The sequence below is a fragment of the Palaemon carinicauda genome, chromosome 34, assembly GCF_036898095.1.
Source record: "Palaemon carinicauda isolate YSFRI2023 chromosome 34, ASM3689809v2, whole genome shotgun sequence".
Classification (NCBI taxonomy): domain Eukaryota; kingdom Metazoa; phylum Arthropoda; class Malacostraca; order Decapoda; family Palaemonidae; genus Palaemon; species Palaemon carinicauda.
Window position 1 is genome coordinate 75,778,831 of NC_090758.1, and position 17,504 is coordinate 75,796,334.

The following is a 17,504-nucleotide window of genomic DNA, read 5'->3' on the forward strand; positions in this document are numbered from 1 at the left end:
TTTATGACCTCGAGTTTTCTACCGAATTGGTGAAGTACTTGGTTTTGGTTTTATTGCTTTCGCCGTGTTGGATTATTCAATACTATCTTCAAAAGAAATGCTTTTGAAAGGAGAGGAAAAGTGTTTTGCCCTTGCTTTTTTTTTTTTTTTTAATCTCTGGTTTTTCCATAGAGAAAAGATGGCCGACCCTTCCCTCAGTGTACGGAAGTGTGTTTAAGGCTTTTAGTAGTTTTTTTTTTATCACTTTAGAAATTATTGTTGATATTTATAGATTTTCCTCTATATATTTTATATCTCGCCCGCCTTTATTAGGCCTCTTCGATTAGCTTTCCATTTATACTAAACATCAAGATAAATTTTATGTTTTGAATATATGCGGCCTTTACCTATTCCTTGTAGGCGGTCTTAACTTGGAAAACGAAGTTAAACAACGTTGAGCCCATTCGACTTTTATTTTTGTTAAGTTTAAATCAATTGCTCTGTAAGAGTTATGAAATGAATATTTGTTAGAAAATATTTTAAGAAATATATTCTTTGAATAGTCTTCGTGCTGTTTTTTCAAAGATGAACTTACGTTTGGTTTATTTATGCTACGCAGTTTGCGCTCTATCGTTACGATAGAGAAAGAGAGAATCACGGTTTCACTTTGCAGAAAGAGTAAATCGATTTTGACGTATTGTTCATTCTTCTTTCAAACTGAAGTGTTTTAAATACTAATTTAAAGGAACTTGTTAATTTTCATTTTCTTAGTCCTTTCAGTTTTTTCCTTTGGTCAAATAACCTGTTTATTGACGAAGGGTGAGTGGGCCATTCTCTTGTGTGTGACATGAGAGAGAGAGAGAGACGGAGAGAGAGAGAGAAAGAGAGAACGATCCGATCTTTATTCTCATCCCAAGTCTCTGTACAAGGAGTTTGGGAGCGAGTAACGTTCTCGATTCAGTTTTTTTACTCTCGTCCCAAGTCTCTGTACGGGGAGAGAGGATAAAACGTTTTAGTTTTTATTCTCGTCCCAAGGCACTGTACGGTGAGAGATTGAAAACGTAGTCCTTAGTGAACTAGTGTTTAGTCTCCTCCCCAGTCACTGATCTTTTTAACTTTATATTTTTCCGTTTTATTCGATATATATGTATATGTTTATTGATTTTTGCATGTGTGTTTCATTTTGTACTAATGTGCTTACATTATACGACTCATTTCGCAATTCTAACCTTTTGATGTAAGGGAGAATTGCGTGCTTCAGGTAGAAATCAGTTTTATTCATGTCTAATGTGAAATTATTGAAAAATACGATATCAGTGAAGTAAGTGCAAAAAACATGTTCTGTGTTGCGGAGGGTTCGTTTGTTCGTGCTTGTCACTTGCCTAGTCCAAGACCTCTTTCAGGCTCCCCTGCACCAGGGAGAAGGAATGTCGTAGGACCTAAGGGAGTGAGGAGTGTAAACCAACGAACAGACGTTCCCTCAAAGGTATCAGACATTGCTCGGCAAGCACGTCCTTGCCATAAGACAGGAGAGACGAAGTTTCTCCTCGTCTTCCGATGATTCGTCTCTTTAAAAGCCTGGGCGTATAGTTTCGAGACGGTTGAAACGTTTATTAGTTCCTTCAGAACAAGTTCAACGTCCTAGCTGTAGTCATAATAAGAGTCCCGTTCATAGCGATGACGTTCATGTACAGACATTTCTGCCACAGACTCGACGTGACGTTGAGCGGTGGACGCCGTGGACACAACGTGACGTCGAGTGTCAGTCACCGTAGTCTCGATGTAGCATCGATCAGCAGTCACTGCTGTTTACTACGTGACGTTGGAACGTCAGCCACTGCAGTCACAGGTTGATCCGAAGTTAGATATGCTGTTAAAGCTTTCTTCTTCAATAGAAGCTTTCGATCCTGTTCCTGTGTGAAAGGATCCTTTGCTTTTTGTACGTCACGGTTCTGGGATACGTGATTCGGGTCTTCAACCTTCTAGACGAGCTTTGTTACGCCACGCTGACGTTATCTCTAGTGACAGCTTTGCTGTTAAGCGAGATGCGGAGCATAAATCTCGATGTAACTTTGATCGCTTTGAACGTCAGCCACCGCAGTCACAGCGTGACGTTGAGATGCAGAACGTGACGTTGAGCGGTGGACGCCGTAGACATGACGTGACGTCGAGGGTCAGTCATCGTAGTCACGATATAGCATCGAACAGCAGTCACCGCTGTTACTACGGGACGTTTGAACGTCAGTTACTTCTGTCACGACGTGTAGTAGAATAACATTCTCTGCAGTCACAACGTGACATCGATCCTCCAACTTTAACTTCTGTTCATATACAAGTGGATGTAGCCTGTCAGGCTTTTCCTTCACGTCATTCTGAATATAAATCTCCTTCTCGCAAGACTTTAGTTTTATCAGATGATGTGCCTTCTGAAGAAGTTGATGACCCCCTTTCAACTAATGTACCTTTGGGGAGTCATTCAGAAGAGGAGTAACCTAGGGTGGTCCAACAATCCCTTGTATTTTAATTATGAATTTCTTTAGTGAAATTTTGTCCTAGACTTTCTTCGACGCCTGCTTTTACGAAGTCAGTTCTCTCTTGTTCTTCCAAGAGGGCCATGCTCTTACTGGGAGACTGGTTGGAATCCAGGAGAAGTTTAGGAAAGTCTGCTTTTGCTTTTCCTCCTTCTTAATTAGCTTCTCGCTCGGGCATCTGGTGTGATACAGGAGAAGCTCGAGGAGAAGTTCTCGGCTTGGGAGTACCTGCCTCTGCCCAGGGAGACTTCTTAAGCCTTGTGGACTCTCCTCGTCGTCTAGCCATGAGACGCTCCAAGATTTTATGGTCGGCTTCAGAGCTAGACCATCTCCTGTTAGGAGTTTTTTCGAGCGTTTGAAGTTTTTATTTGTTGGATTGGTCCCTGGGAGCCTTAAGTAAGAAGGTCTCTCCAGCTGTCAATGTATTGCTGTACAATTATGTCATGCATGAACAAGGCTATCAGGGATGGCTCCAATGATCTGACAGCCACGTTCACTGCAGGAACAAGGCTATCAGGGATGGCTCCAATGATCTGGCAGCCACGTTCACTGCAGGAGTACTTAAGATGTAAGTGCGCTCAATGTGTTCATTGTCAAGACAAACTTCACGATGAAGACTACCAAATCTGTCTTGGCAGCAGTAAGGGAAGGCGACTGGATGGTCTCTCTCGACCTTCAGGAAAGTAATGTACCAGTTTCGAGCACTGTACTTCGGTCTCATTCCTGCTCCTCTTGTTTTTACAAGGCCCTTGCAAAATGTAGAAAGCTTTCTACATTTTTTGAGGATTCTGAGCCTCCCTTTATTTTGACGACTGGCTAATCAGGGCGTCGTCATTATATCGCTGTCTGGAGAGCCTCTAATGGACATTAGACCTAACCAAGGAGCTAGGTCTCATAGTGAACGTAGAGAAGTCGTAACTTACAGTACCCCATCCCAGACTATTCTTTATTTGGGAATGGAGATACAGTGTCTGATTTTTCGGGCCTTTTCGTCTCCCACAAGAATGGAACAAGCTCTGTTAAAAGTCCTTCACTTGCAAGAGAAAAACAGTTGCTCTGTAAGAGTTTGAACTAGCCTCGTGGGAACTCTTTCATCGCTGGAGTAGTTTATCTCTCTGGGGAGACTCAACCTATGCCCTCTCCAATTTCACCTAAACCATTGGAACAAGGAGAAGGGCTTAGAGAGTATCTCTTTCCCAATCTCCAACTCAGTCTAGACATGTCTGACTTGGTGGGACAGCAACATCAGACTTCGAGAAGGTCTTTCTCTTGCGATCAAGAACCCAAACCATGTGTTGTATTCAGATGCATCGGATTTGGGTTAGGGAGCTCCACTGGACAGTCTGGAATGCTCGGGTCTTTGGTCCACGGATCAGAAGGAACTCCATTTAAGGCAAGTAACATCTCTCCTTTGGCGAGATTTGTGCAAGGAAAAATGAATGTCTTGGCGGACTGCCTCAGCAGAAGAGGACAAGTCATCTCCATGGAGTGGACGTTGCATAAGACTGTGTGCAAGAAGCTATGGATGACATGGGGTCAACCCACCATAGATCTTTTTGCGACTTCACTGACAAAGAGGCTCTCGACTTACTGCTTTCCAGTTCCAGATCCAGAGGCAGCCCACATAGACGCTTTCCTGCTGGACTGGTCTCACCTGGACGTTTATGCCTTTCCACCTTTCAAGATCCTAAACAAGGTGCTGCAGAAGTTCACCTCTCACGAAGGGACCAGGTTGACATTGGTTGCTCCACTCTGGCCCGCGAGAGAGTGGTTCACAGAGGTACTTCTATGGCTGGTAGACGGTCCAAGAAGTCTGCCGTTACGGATGGATCTCTTGCGACAGCCTCACGTAAAGAGATTTCATCAAAGCCTCCCCACGCTTCGTCTAACTGCCTTCAGACTATCGAAAGACTCTCTTGAGCTCGAGGGTTTTCGAAGGAGGCAGCTAGAGCGATCGCGAGGGCTAGAAGATCCTCTACCTTCAGGATCTATCAGTCGAAATGGGAGGTATTTAGAGACTGGTGCAAGTCCTCCTCTATTTCCTCTTCCAAGTGCCTCTGTAGCGCAGATTGCTGATTTTCTGCCTTATCTGAGAAACGGTCGCTCCCTCTCTGCATCCACCATTAAAGGCTACAGAAGCATGTTAGCTTCTGTTTTCAGGCATAAGGGTTTGGATCTTTCTAATAACAAAGATCTCCAAGACCTGCTTAAGTCTTTCGAGACTTCCAAGGAGCGTCATATTTCGACTCCTGCTTGGAACTTGGACGTGGTCCTACAGTTCCTTATTTCAGACAGGTTTGAACCATTAAATTCAGCCTCCCTGAAGGATCTTACCCTCAAGACACTTTTTTTTGGTGAGCTTGGCTTCGGCTAAAAGGGTTAGTGAGATACATGCTTTTAGCAAGAACATCGGCTTCTCCGCTAATAAAGCAGTATGCGCTCTTCAACTTGGTTTTTTTTGGCCAAGAATGAACTTCCGTCTCGTCCTTGGCCTAAATCATTTGAAATCCCCAGTCTTTCTGAGATTGTGGGGAATGAAGTTGAAAGAGTGCTGTGCCCCGTTAGAGCTCTTAAATTTTGTTTATCCAGAACTAAACCGCGACGAGGTTGTTCAGAGGCTTTATGGTGCTCCGTTAAAAAGCCCTCTTTGCCCATGTCTAAGAATGCGTGGTCTTATTTTATTAGACTTTTGATTTGGGAGGCACACTCTCAATTAAGTGAGAAGGATCATAATTTACTTAAAGTCAAGGCTCATGAAGTTAGAGCGATAGCAACTTCTGTAGCGTTTAGGCAAAATAGACCCATTAAAAGTATTATGGACGCGACCTTTTGGAGAGGCAAGTCGGTTTTCGCTTCATATTACTTGAAAGATGTCCAGACTCTTTATGAGGACTGCTACACACTGGGACCATTCGTAGCAGCGAGTGCAGTAGTGAGTGAAGGCTCTACCACTACATTCCCTTAATCCCAATATCCTTTTAATCTACTCTTGAAATTTATAATCTTATTTTGGGTTGTACGGGAGACTAAGAAGTCTTTCGCAATCTTTTTGATTTGGCGGGTGGTCAAAATATTGTTTCTTGAGAGCGCCCAGATTAAGGGTATTGATGAGGTCCTGTTATAGGGGTGTTCACCCTGGTTATAGCAGCTCCTGGGAGTCTTTCAGCATCCTAAGAGGATCGCTGGGCTTCGTGAGGATAGCGGACTAATGAGGCAGAGTAATAATCAGAGTCTGCTTCCTTACCAGGTACCTATACTTAAGTCTGTTTTTTGAATAGTTGTCAAAAACTCTTGAGCATATACGCCTTTATTGTATTAATACTGGTCTCTACCCACCACCATGGGTGTGAATCAGCTATTATATATTCACCGGCTAAGTTTAATATTTAAAAATGATATTTTGATTATAAAATAAATTTTTGAATATACTTACCCGGTGAATATATAAATTAAAGGCCCTCCCTTCCTCCCCGATAGAGACCTAGGGGACTGAGAAGAACTGGAGATGTTGACAAGTATATGCGGTATCTGGCCGATAGTCGGCGCTGGTGGTCACACCCGCAACCTTCACGGCGATCGCTCGCGAGTTTTTGGAATCTGTCGAGCCGTCAGAGACGTCAGCTATTATATATTCACCGGGTAAGTATATTCAAAAATTTATTTTATAATCAATATATAATTTTTCATAACAACCTTCACAGCTTTCTATTCAATGGAGGTTACCCCCATATCCTTTCAACACTTCTAGTTTTGTGATGTATGCTCTAATATTATTTTTTAGCCAGCCTAGCTCCCCTACTTGAGAGGAAGCTTCTTTTTTATGGTAACCTGTTCAATATATATCTGGAGGAAAGGTAGAATGACAGGCTTTTCTGCTTCTTCTTCCCTTCCCTTTACTTATGACGAAGCATTCGTACCATTACACGCTGGATCTGACATTGATACATGTTAGTTACATCTCTGAGTACCACTTTTATTAGATCAGATCTGTAGGAAATAGGTCTCGTAAAGGGAGTATGGTGAGATGAATACCTATCAATTGGCTGTCATGCGCCAGGTATTTCATTCCTAACTGTATATCCCCTTTGAGGGAGAAAGATTTCTCCATAGGCCAAGCCTACTCATCCCTATGATGGGCTGATAGGAGGTTGCAGGAGTCATATCTCCTTCGCTCCTGTATGGGACGAGGAAGACCGACATTTTCCAGGGAAGAAAGAGAACCAACTACTTCTATTCAAGAGGGACTTCTTCTTACCCAGCAATGAGTGTGTGTGTGTGTTTTAAATGGCAAAAGATTTATGTACGTACAGGAACAAATAACAATTGTTAAATGTACAGTAATATGTATTTTTCCTATCTATACAAATCCAAGTCCTTTTACCCCCAAAGGACATACTGGTACGTTTCACAAAAGCCATCCCTTTACCCCCATGGACGTACCGGTAAGTCCTTGCAAAAAAAATGCTATAAAAAATTTTTTTTTCATATTTTCTATAATTTTTTGAGAAAATTCAGGCATTTTCCAAGAGAATGAGACCAACCTGACCTCTCTATGACAAAAATTAAGGCTGTTAGAGCAATTTAAAAAAAATATACTGCAAAATGTGCTGGGAGAAAAATAACCCCTTGGGGGTTAAGGGTTGGAAATTTCCAAATAGCCTGGGGTAAAAGGGTTAAAGTGTATGTATTTTTCCTATTCATACAAACCTGAATCCTTTAAAGGGAAACTTCTCACCTCAGCCGCCTCTCTCAGTCCCAAGCCGAAGATCATTAGTGAAAGTCGAAAGGGCTGCTCGCCTTTACTCGGCATCTGTCCCTAACTACCTCGTTAACAATTTCAACGGCTGTTCCATCTCCGTTGATGTTAGAATAACCTATGTTAAAGTACTCGGGTTGTTAAAGGTAGGAAAATTACAAATTACTTTTAGGATGTTATATTGAACCTACATTCAGCCTATTCCTAGCCAATGTTCTTACCTCTAACGCTGTATATTCTGTGTAAATATATGTGATAGTGCTATCTTATTAGCTGCCAGATAATCTTGTGGGGAATTGTCACAAGTCAACTGATTTTCTTTATTTATTATATTATTTATTTTTATTTTTTATTTTTTTTTTATTGTGTATGTAAATTTGGCCTTGTATTCTGACAGCATGAGATCTATTATTATTTTTATTATTATTACTACTAGCTAAGTTACAACCTTTGCTGGAAAAGCAGGATGCTATAAGCCCAAGGGCTCTAACAGGGAAAAGTAGCCTAGAGAGGTAAGGAAATAAAGAAATAAACAAAGAAAAGTACAGTAATGAAATATTAATGTAAAATATTTTAAGAACAGTAACAACATTCAAATAATCTCATCCTTTTTTGAACAGTATAAGTAGTATAGTACTTATGAAAGAAAAACTCAAATAATTTTGAAATATGTTGTTAGTTTCAAGGCAAACTTTCGATAATCTATTGTAATTACTTTTGTACTTTTCAGTAAATTACAAAAGGATTCAAAGTTTAGTAAATTATTGCAAAAGTCTTATAATTTTTATAGATTATAGTTAACATGAGCCATCTTTTTCTTTATTACAATCATAATCATAAATCAAATGGTACTGTATTGATCTTGTATTATTCTTGCAATGAACGTGTTTCAGTGATCGAAAACTGTGGGATTTACTAATCATAACCTAATTTAGATAAGGCATCTAAACTAACAAGAGCTCGCTCCTTTTAGGACAAATAATTCATTCATTTTTGTCTGAACGGCTTGTTGAGAATACGTGTCGTTCGTATGTTTAATGGCGTCCCTTTTCTTTTCAGTTACTCAATGAATCAAATGTTTGATGTAGTGTCCGAGGTGGAACATTATCACAAATTCGTCCCCTATTGTAAGAAGTCCTTAGTCACGCTGAAACGGCCAGGTTTTCTCAAGGTATGGACAGTATTTAGTTTGTGTTTCTTGACATATCTAATACATCATCATGAAGCGTTTTGATAAGATTATATTCGGGTTTTTCTGAAGGCCTCGCGTTCTGTTAGATCGAATCTCCTGGCCTCTGGACCAGAACATGTTGTGAAGATAGATGTTTATGTAAGTATTCATACCAATGTACAAATTCAGGTACCTTACAGCCCTCTCTTCAAACAATAAATGATATCTCTTCTCATTCAACCATCTAAATGAAGAGGGAAGTTGTTTATTTACCACTTAATATACAAACTGAAAGGTAACGTAGGAATATTACAGTGCAACACAAGAATTAAGTTATGATACTTAACAATGCCTAAGAGAGCTTCTAGGGTAGCAGTCAGGGAGAGATGCATCCTCACTCGGTGACAGGGAAAGAAGACTAGTGATTGTGTTTGGATAAGGAGGATATCCCCTTGTTTCTCATTACTTACAACTTGTGAATTGCATGATAGCAAGCTTCTTTGACTATTTCAGCTTTAGCTTAAACTATATACATAATGAGTAGGTTCCATTTAAGATTTGCAATATTTTCAAGGACTTTCATCTTTTTCCTGTTGGGTTTTTTTATAGGAATCACATCTCTGACATAGATTTTTTTTGTAGAATAATTAGGATTAATGGAACCTCTCGTATAGGAGATACAGTAGAAAGTACGACATAAGGAGAAAAAGTTAATCGCAGATATTCCTGGTATCGTCAAAGAAGCCAGGAAATGAAGTAATTTTCTAGAAGTTCTTGATTCTTGAATAGAAGACCAGAATGGGAAAAAGATTGTTGAAACTAATACAGTTGAGTGACACTTTATTAATAACTGCATCTTTCTGGGTATAATAAAGTAAGAAGTTTGTATTCATGACTAAAATATTTTAGTTTTAACAAGATTACAGAATCATTGTAGACTTCCCTAGACCTGGTTTAACCCTTTTACCCCCATTGACGTAATGGTACGTTTCACAAAACTCATCCCTTTACCCCCATGGACGTACCAGTACATCCTTGCAAAAAACTGCTATTTACATTTTTTTGCATATTTTTGATAACTTTATGAGAAACTTCAGGCATTTTCCAAAATAATGAGACCAACCTGACCTCTCTATGACGAAAATTAAGGCTGTTAGCGCAATTTAAATAAAAATATATTGCAAAATGTGCTTGAAAAAGAAAACGCCTCGGGGTTAAGGGTTGGAAAGTTCCAAATAGCCTGGGGGTAAAAGGGTTAAATGACTTTTTTTTCATGTGGTTGTTGAAAATATGAGGCAAGGCATTGTCAATGAACTTGAGCAGGCAGGTATATTGAGGTCATAGGAATTGGTCAAAGTGTTGATGGATGAGATTATGTGGGGTTGTTGTTGTTGTTGTTGTTGTTGTTGTTGTTGTTGTTGGTGGTGGTGGTGGTGGTGGTGGTGGTGTAGGGGTATTGCAAAGAATCTTGAATGCTGCAGTAAGTGTAATAAGTAATTCTTTTGACGCTGTGTAAGAAAAAGTGTAACTGGCATTTACCGGACGTCAGTTTCTTTTTAGTACAGTCATTGTTATTATTATTATTATTATTTTTTAAATATTTAACTTAGCCGGTGAATATATATAGCTGCAACTCTGTTGCTCGACAGACAAAAAACAGTAAAACTCGCCAGCGATCGCTATACAGGTTGCGGGTGTGCCCACCAGCGCCAACTGTCGGCCAGATACCATACTCGATGTAAACAAAGACTCAATTTCTTCTCTGTCGACGTGTCGACAAGACGTACTTTACTCGCTGTTGAAACCTGGAGTTTTTCCCATCATATTTGGTGAAGTACTTTAATTTGGTTATGAGCTTTCGCAGTACAGGGTTTTTCTTCAAATAAATCCTTGAACTCTTTTTTGTATCGGATTCATTGTTGATGACTTATATCGTTTTTTGGAATTTTCCCTTGACCAATTCAAAATGGCTGACCTTTCACAAGTTCCCAAGTTTAGAAAATGCAATGCTAGGGACTGTCATAGGCGTCTTCCAAAGGCTTCTCTCGACCCTCACACTGTTTGTTCCAATTGTCGGGGTAAAACCTGTCAATTGGAAGATCGGTGTGAGGAATGCGTGGGCCTTTTGGAATTCGATTTTATCGAATTTGAGAAGTATACACGCAGACTAGAGAGAGATAGGGTAAGGAGAAGTTCTTCTAGGTCGGTAGATTTTTCCTCTCCTCATGCCCCTCAACCTAATCCTTCCCCTGTAGTGGTTGTTCCTAACCCCCCTCCTAGCACTCAGGAACCATCGATGGCTGACATGATGCGTGCTATCCATGCCTTGGGGGAGAGAGTTGAGTCCCTTGCAAGTGACCGCAATCAACTCATGGCGGATGTTAAGGAACTAAAGTGCCAAAGTGCCGCGGGAAGTGATAAAGTGCCTAGTGTTTCTCAAAGTGTTGTGAACAGTGTTGCGCTTGAGGGTTCGTCTGTTCGTGCCTGTCGTCCTCCTAGTCCGGGACCTCTTGCAAGCTCCCAAGCCCAGGGGAGAAGCAATGTCGTATGACGCATGGGTTCGAGAGGCTTTGATCAGCGAACAGACGTTCCCTCTATGGTATCAGGCGTATCTCCCCAAGATCGCCCCTTCCAACGTAAGACGAGAGAGCCCGTTTTTACCTCGTCGTCCGAAGGTGTTTCTCGTAAGAAACTTTGGACCAAGGTCTCACGACCTTTGAAGCGTAAGTCGGTCCCTTCAGGACAAGTCCAACGTCCCGGTTGTAGCCACTGGGTCAGTTCGGACTCGTTGCCGTCATCTGATGACTGCTCGCCGCCTAAGAGAGGCAAAGCGGTACCGCCTCAGTCGCTCACCCCGTCTGTTGCCGCACCTGCTGCCGTAGACCCTAAATGGGTATTGCTACAGGACATGCAGTCCAAGCTTGCGTCCTTGATGGAGGACTTCAATGCGGAGAAGGTTGCTGCTGAACCTTCTGGCCAACAACCATCCAAGCGGTCTGTTGTGCGTCCTGTTGACGCTGAGGTTACTTTCTCGCGTCTACCAGTTGAGGTTGTACCCCCACCGATGCGACCCAGTGTGGTTTGCCAGCCGCACGTTGACGTTAGGCGACGCACGGAGGTGGTTGTTGACGTTCAGGACGTTCAACAACCATCAGAGGTGACTTGTTTTGACGCGGTGCGTCAACCTCCGCAACCCGGTATGGTGTTGACTGCACAACCCAGACGGTCTAAACAGTCTCGGGTGGACGCTGTGCGTCCTCGCGCACCCATGGTTGTTGACAGTTCACAGACTGTGCAGCAGTTCCATGACGTTGCGTCCGGATCCGTCACGCATGCACCAGTGCGACCGGACTCAGCGAGCCAAACGTTGCCCACTCCGTTGCCGTTTCCTCATCAGTTTTCGGATGAGGAACTATCAGATGAGGACGTTGCTGAACCGCAAGAGGATCAACCTTCAGAACTTGACGAACCTAAGGCAACTCAACCATCATTGGACTTTAGAAAAGTCATGGCTGTATTTAAGGAGTTGTTCCCTGACCACTTTGTTTCTGTGGCTCCTCGTTCGCCGCCGTCAGAGTTTGTGTTAGGCGTGCCTGCTACCACACCTGCCTTTACTAGACTCGTTCTCTCTCGTTCATCCAAGAGAGCTTTGCGGCTGTTGGGAGACTGGTTAGAGACTAAGAAGAGTTTAGGAAAGACAGCATTTGCCTTTCCCCCATCTAAACTCTCGTCTAGATCGAGCGTCTGGTATGCCACGGGAGAAGTTCTCGGCTTGGGAGTTCCTGCCTCTGCCCAGGGCGACTTCTCAAGTCTTGTAGACTCTCCCCGCCGCCTTGCCATGAGACGCTCGAAGATTTGTTGGTCACCATCGGACCTGGACCACCTTCTTAAAGGGATTTTTAGGGCTTTCGAAGTCTTTAACTTCCTAGACTGGTGCCTAGGAGCCCTGAGTAGGAAGATCTCTTCTGCAGATAAGGACGTTTCCTTGCTCATTATGTCCTGCATGGACAAGGCCGTCCGTGATGGGTCCAACGAGCTAGCCGCCTCTTTCACGTCCGGAGTCCTGAAGAAGCGAGAGTCTCTATGTTCTTTCCTGTCTGCTGGAGTGACGCCATGCCAAAGATCCGAGCTACTCTTTGCTCCCCTTTCCAAGTGCCTGTTTCCTGAAGTCTTGGTAAAGGAAATTGCCCTATCTTTAGTTCAGAAGGACACCCACGATCTAGTTGCGTCCTCGGCTCGCAAAGCTCCCCCTTTGCCTACGTTGTCTGCTAAATCGAGGTTAGACACTCCAGCGTCTCGCTTTATTCCGCCCTTTCGTGGCAGAGCCTCCAGCAGAGGAGGTGCTCGTGCCGAAGGGAAGCGAGGGAAGAGGAAAGGATCCAAGTCCTCTAAGGGCAGAGTCTGACTGCCCGCAACTTCAGACAGCAGTAGGAGCCAAACTCAAGAACTTCTGGCAAGCCTGGGAGAAGAGAGGCGCAGATCAACAATCTGTGAAGTTACTCAGAGAGGGGTACAAGATCCCTTTTGTACGCAAACCCCCTCTAGTGACGTCCCCCATCGATCTCTCTCCCAGGTACAGAGAGGTAGAAAAGAGACAAGCCCTGAAACTGTAAGTGTCTCTTTTGCTAGAGAAGGGAGCGGTGGTCAAAGTCTCGGACCTTCAATCACCGGGGTTTTACAACCGTCTCTTCCTAGTATCAAAGAAGACAGGAGGGTGGAGACCGGTGCTAGACGTCAGTGCTCTGAATGTCTTTGTCACGAAGACGAAGTTTTCCATGGAGACCACAAAGTCAGTCTTAGCAGCGGTCAGAAAGGAAGACTGGATGGTCTCGCTAGACCTAAGGGACGCCTACTTCCACATCCCCATTCACTCAGACTCCCAACCTTTTCTGAGATTCGTCTTCGAAGATGTGGTCTACCAGTTTCGGGCCCTGTGCTTTGGCCTAAGCACAGCTCCTCTCGTATTTACGAGGCTGATGAGGAATGTGGCCAAATTCCTCCACTTATCGGACATCCGAGCCTCCCTTTATTTGGACGACTGGCTTCTCAGAGCCTCTTCCAGTCGTCGCTGTCTGAAGGATCTCAAGTGGACTCTAGATCTGACCAAGGAATTGGGACTCCTAGTCAATTTGGAAAAGTCGCAGCTGGTCCCATCCCAAACTATTCTGTATTTAGGGATGGAGATTCACAGTCAAGCTTTTCGGGCTTTTCCGTCGGCCCCCAGAATAGATCAAGCCCTGTTTTCCATCCAGAAGATGCTGAAGAAAGAACGCTGCTCAGTCAGGCTGTGGATGAGTCTGGTAGGGACGCTGTCATCCCTGGAGCAATTTGTATCACTAGGAAGACTACACCTCCGTCCTCTTCAATTCCATCTGGCTTTTCACTGGAAAAAGGACAAGACGCTAGAGGCGGTCTCGATCCCGATTTCCGGAAAGATGAAGTCTTGTCTGACTTGGTGGAAGGACAATATCAACCTAAGAGAGGGTCTTCCCCTGGCTGTTCAGTTACCCAACCACGTTCTCTTCTCGGACGCATCGGACTTGGGCTGGGGCGCGACGCTGGACGGTCGGGAATGCTCAGGTCTGTGGAACACGAGTCAGAGGAGCATGCATATCAACTGCAAGGAGCTGTTGGCAGTTCATCTGGCCTTGAAAAGCTTCGAGTATCTCCTTCGAGGCAAAGTGGTGGAAGTAAACTCGGACAACACCACGGCCTTGGCGTACATCTCCAAACAAGGAGGTACCCACTCACTGACGTTGTACGAGATCGCAAGGGACCTGCTCATCTGGTCAAAAGATCGAGACATCTCCCTAGTAACGAGGTTCATCCAGGGCGACTTGAACGTCATAGCAGACTGTCTCAGTCGGAAAGGGCAAGTAATTCCAACAGAATGGACCCTCCACAAGGATGTGTGCAAGAGACTTTGGGCCACTTGGGGTCAACCAACCATAGATCTCTTTGCAACCTCACTGACCAAGAGGCTCCCAATCTATTGCTCTCCAGTCCCGGACCCAGCAGCAATACATATAGATGCCTTCCTCCTAGATTGGTCACATCTGGATCTCTACGCATTCCCACCGTTCAAGATTGTCAACAAGGTACTGCAGAAGTTCGCCTCTCACGAAGGGACAAGGTTGACGTTAGTTGCTCCCCTCTGGCCCGCGAGAGAATGGTTCACCGAGGTACTTCAATGGTTAGTAGACGTTCCCAGAAGTCTGCCTCTAAGAGTAGACCTTCTACGTCAGCCGCACGTAAAGAAGGTACACCAAAGCCTCCACACTCTTCGTCTGCCTGCCTTCAGACTATCGAAAGACTCTCGAGAGCTAGAGGCTTTTCGAAGGAGGCAGCCAGTGCGATTGCTAGAGCAAGGAGAGCGTCTACCATTAGAGTCTACCAATCGAAGTGGGAAGTCTTCCGAGACTGGTGCAAGTCAGTTTCTGTATCCTCGACCAGTACCTCTGTAGCCCAAATAGCTGATTTTCTCTTATACCTGAGAAAAGGACGATCCCTTTCAGCTCCCACTATCAAGGGCTACAGAAGCATGTTGGCATCGGTCTTCCGGCATAGAGGCTTAGATCTTTCCAACAATAAAGATCTGCAAGACCTCCTTAAGTCTTTTGAGACCACTAAGGAGCGTCGTTTGGCTACGCCTGGGTGGAATTTAGACGTGGTACTAAGATTCCTCATGTCAGACAGGTTTGAGCCTTTACAGTCAGCCTCCCTGAAAGATCTCACTCTTAAGACTCTTTTCCTGGTATGCTTAGCCTCGGCTAAAAGAGTCAGTGAGATTCATGCCTTCAGCAAGAACATCGGATTTTCGTCGGAAAAAGCTACTTGTTCGCTGCAACTTGGTTTTCTAGCCAAAAATGAGCTACCTTCTCGGCCTTGGCCTAAATCTTTCGATATTCCCAGCTTATCGGAGATCGTAGGCAATGAACTGGAAAGAGTCTTATGCCCTGTTAGAGCTCTTAAGTTCTATTTAAAGCGTACTAAACCTTTACGAGGCCAATCTGAAGCTTTATGGTGTTCAGTTAAGAAACCATCCTTGCCTATGTCAAAGAATGCTTTGTCATACTTTATCAGATTGTTAATACGAGAAGCTCATTCACATCTGAGTGAGGAAGACCAAGCTTTGCTTAAGGTTAAGACGCACGAAGTTAGAGCTGTAGCAACTTCCGTGGCCTTTAAGCAAAATAGATCTCTGCAAAGTATAATGGACGCAACCTATTGGAGAAGCAAGTCAGTCTTCGCGTCATTTTACTTGAAAGATGTCCAGTCTCTTTACGAGAACTGCTACACACTGGGACCATTCGTAGCAGCGAGTGCAGTAGTGGGTGAGGGCTCAACCACTACAATTCCCTAATTCCATATCCTTTTAATCTGTCTCTTGAAATGTTTTTAATGTTGTTTTTTATGGGTTGTCCGGAAGGCTAAGAAGCCTTTCGCATCCTGGTTGATTTGGCGGGTGGTCAAAGTCATTTCTTGAGAGCGCCCAGATTAGGGGTTTGATGAGGTCCTGTTGTATGGGTTGCAGCCCTTGATACTTCAGCTCCTAGGGGTCTGTCAGCATCCTAAGAGGATCGCGAGGCTCCGTAAGGAAGACGTACTTACAAGGCAGAGTAATCATCTAAGTCGACTTCCTTACCAGGTACCTATTTATTTTGTTTTCGTTATATTGATAACTTCCAAAATGAAATAAAAACTCTTAGCTTAAACGATGTAAACATATTTAACTGGTCTCTACCCACCACCCTGGGTGTGAATCAGCTATATATATTCACCGGCTAAGTTAAATATTTAAAGATGATATTTTAATTATAAAATAAATTTTTGAATATACTTACCCGGTGAATATATAAATTAAATGACCCTCCCTTCCTCCCCAATAGAGACGCAGTGGGATGAGAAGAAATTGAGTCTTTGTTTACATCGAGTATGGTATCTGGCCGACAGTTGGCGCTGGTGGGCACACCCGCAACCTGTATAGCGATCGCTGGCGAGTTTTACTGTTTTTTTGTCTGTCGAGCAACAGAGTTGCAGCTACAGTATATATATTCACCGGGTAAGTATATTCAAAAATTTATTTTATAATTAAAATATCATATTATTATTATTATTATTATTATTATTATTATTATTATTATTGAAAACCAAGCTACAACCCTAGTTGGAAAAGCAAGATGCTATAAGCCCATGGGCTCCAACAGGGAAAAATAGCCCAGTGTGGAAAGGAAATAAGGAAATAGATAAGCTACAAGAGAAGTAATGAATACTGTAATCAAAATAGAATATTTTAAGAACAGTAACACAATTGAATTAGATCTTTTATATATAGACTATAAAAACTTCAAAACAAACAAGAGGAAGAGAAATAGTCACAGTGTGCCCAAGTGTACCCTCGAGCAAGAGATTATTATTATTATTATTACTAGCTAAGCCACAACCCTAGCTGGAAAAGAAAGATGCTGTAAGCCAAAGGACTCCAACAGGGAAAATAGCCCAATGAGGAAAATAAATAAACGATATAAGAAGTAATGAACAAATAAAATAAAAAATATTTTAAAAGCAATAACAACATTAAAACAGATATTTAATATATAAACTATGAAAAGACTTATGTCAGCCTGTTCAACATAAAAACATTTGCTGCAAGTTTGAACTTTTGAACTTCCACTGATTTAACCACCTGATTAGGAAGATCATTCCACAGCAAACTTGTTGCTAATTCTTATGAATATTTTACAGGGGATTAATACTGACAAGTTAATTTATACATATAGTTACATAAATAAAATACAGAATTACTGTTTGTAGTAAGCTATATGATGACTGCATTTCCCTATTTCTACTTCATAATTCTTTCCAGGCCGATCTTATCGTGGGCTTTCCACCCGTGGTAGAATCTTACACTTCGAGCGTGACCTTAGCCCGACCGCATCTCGTACGCGCCGTGTGTACAGAGGGAAAGCTGTTCAATCACCTTTTGACGATATGGAAGTTTTCGCCGGGAATCCCTGGTCAGGTAAGTGAAAATAGACTGGCTTGCGGAGAATTCCTTTCGTACTTA

The 17,504-nt window shown here is 43.0% G+C and overlaps 1 protein-coding gene across 1 annotated transcript in view; it reads left to right on the forward strand.

Moving 5' to 3' along the window:
* Positions 1–17,504, forward strand: part of LOC137626462 (coenzyme Q-binding protein COQ10 homolog A, mitochondrial-like) — a 48,599-nt gene that overhangs the window by 17,565 nt on the left and 13,530 nt on the right. The window contains exons 3-4 of the mRNA XM_068357476.1: positions 8,326–8,437; positions 17,304–17,459. Coding sequence (XP_068213577.1) covers positions 8,326–8,437; positions 17,304–17,459 — 268 coding nt within the window. The remainder of the gene's footprint in view (positions 1–8,325; positions 8,438–17,303; positions 17,460–17,504) is intronic.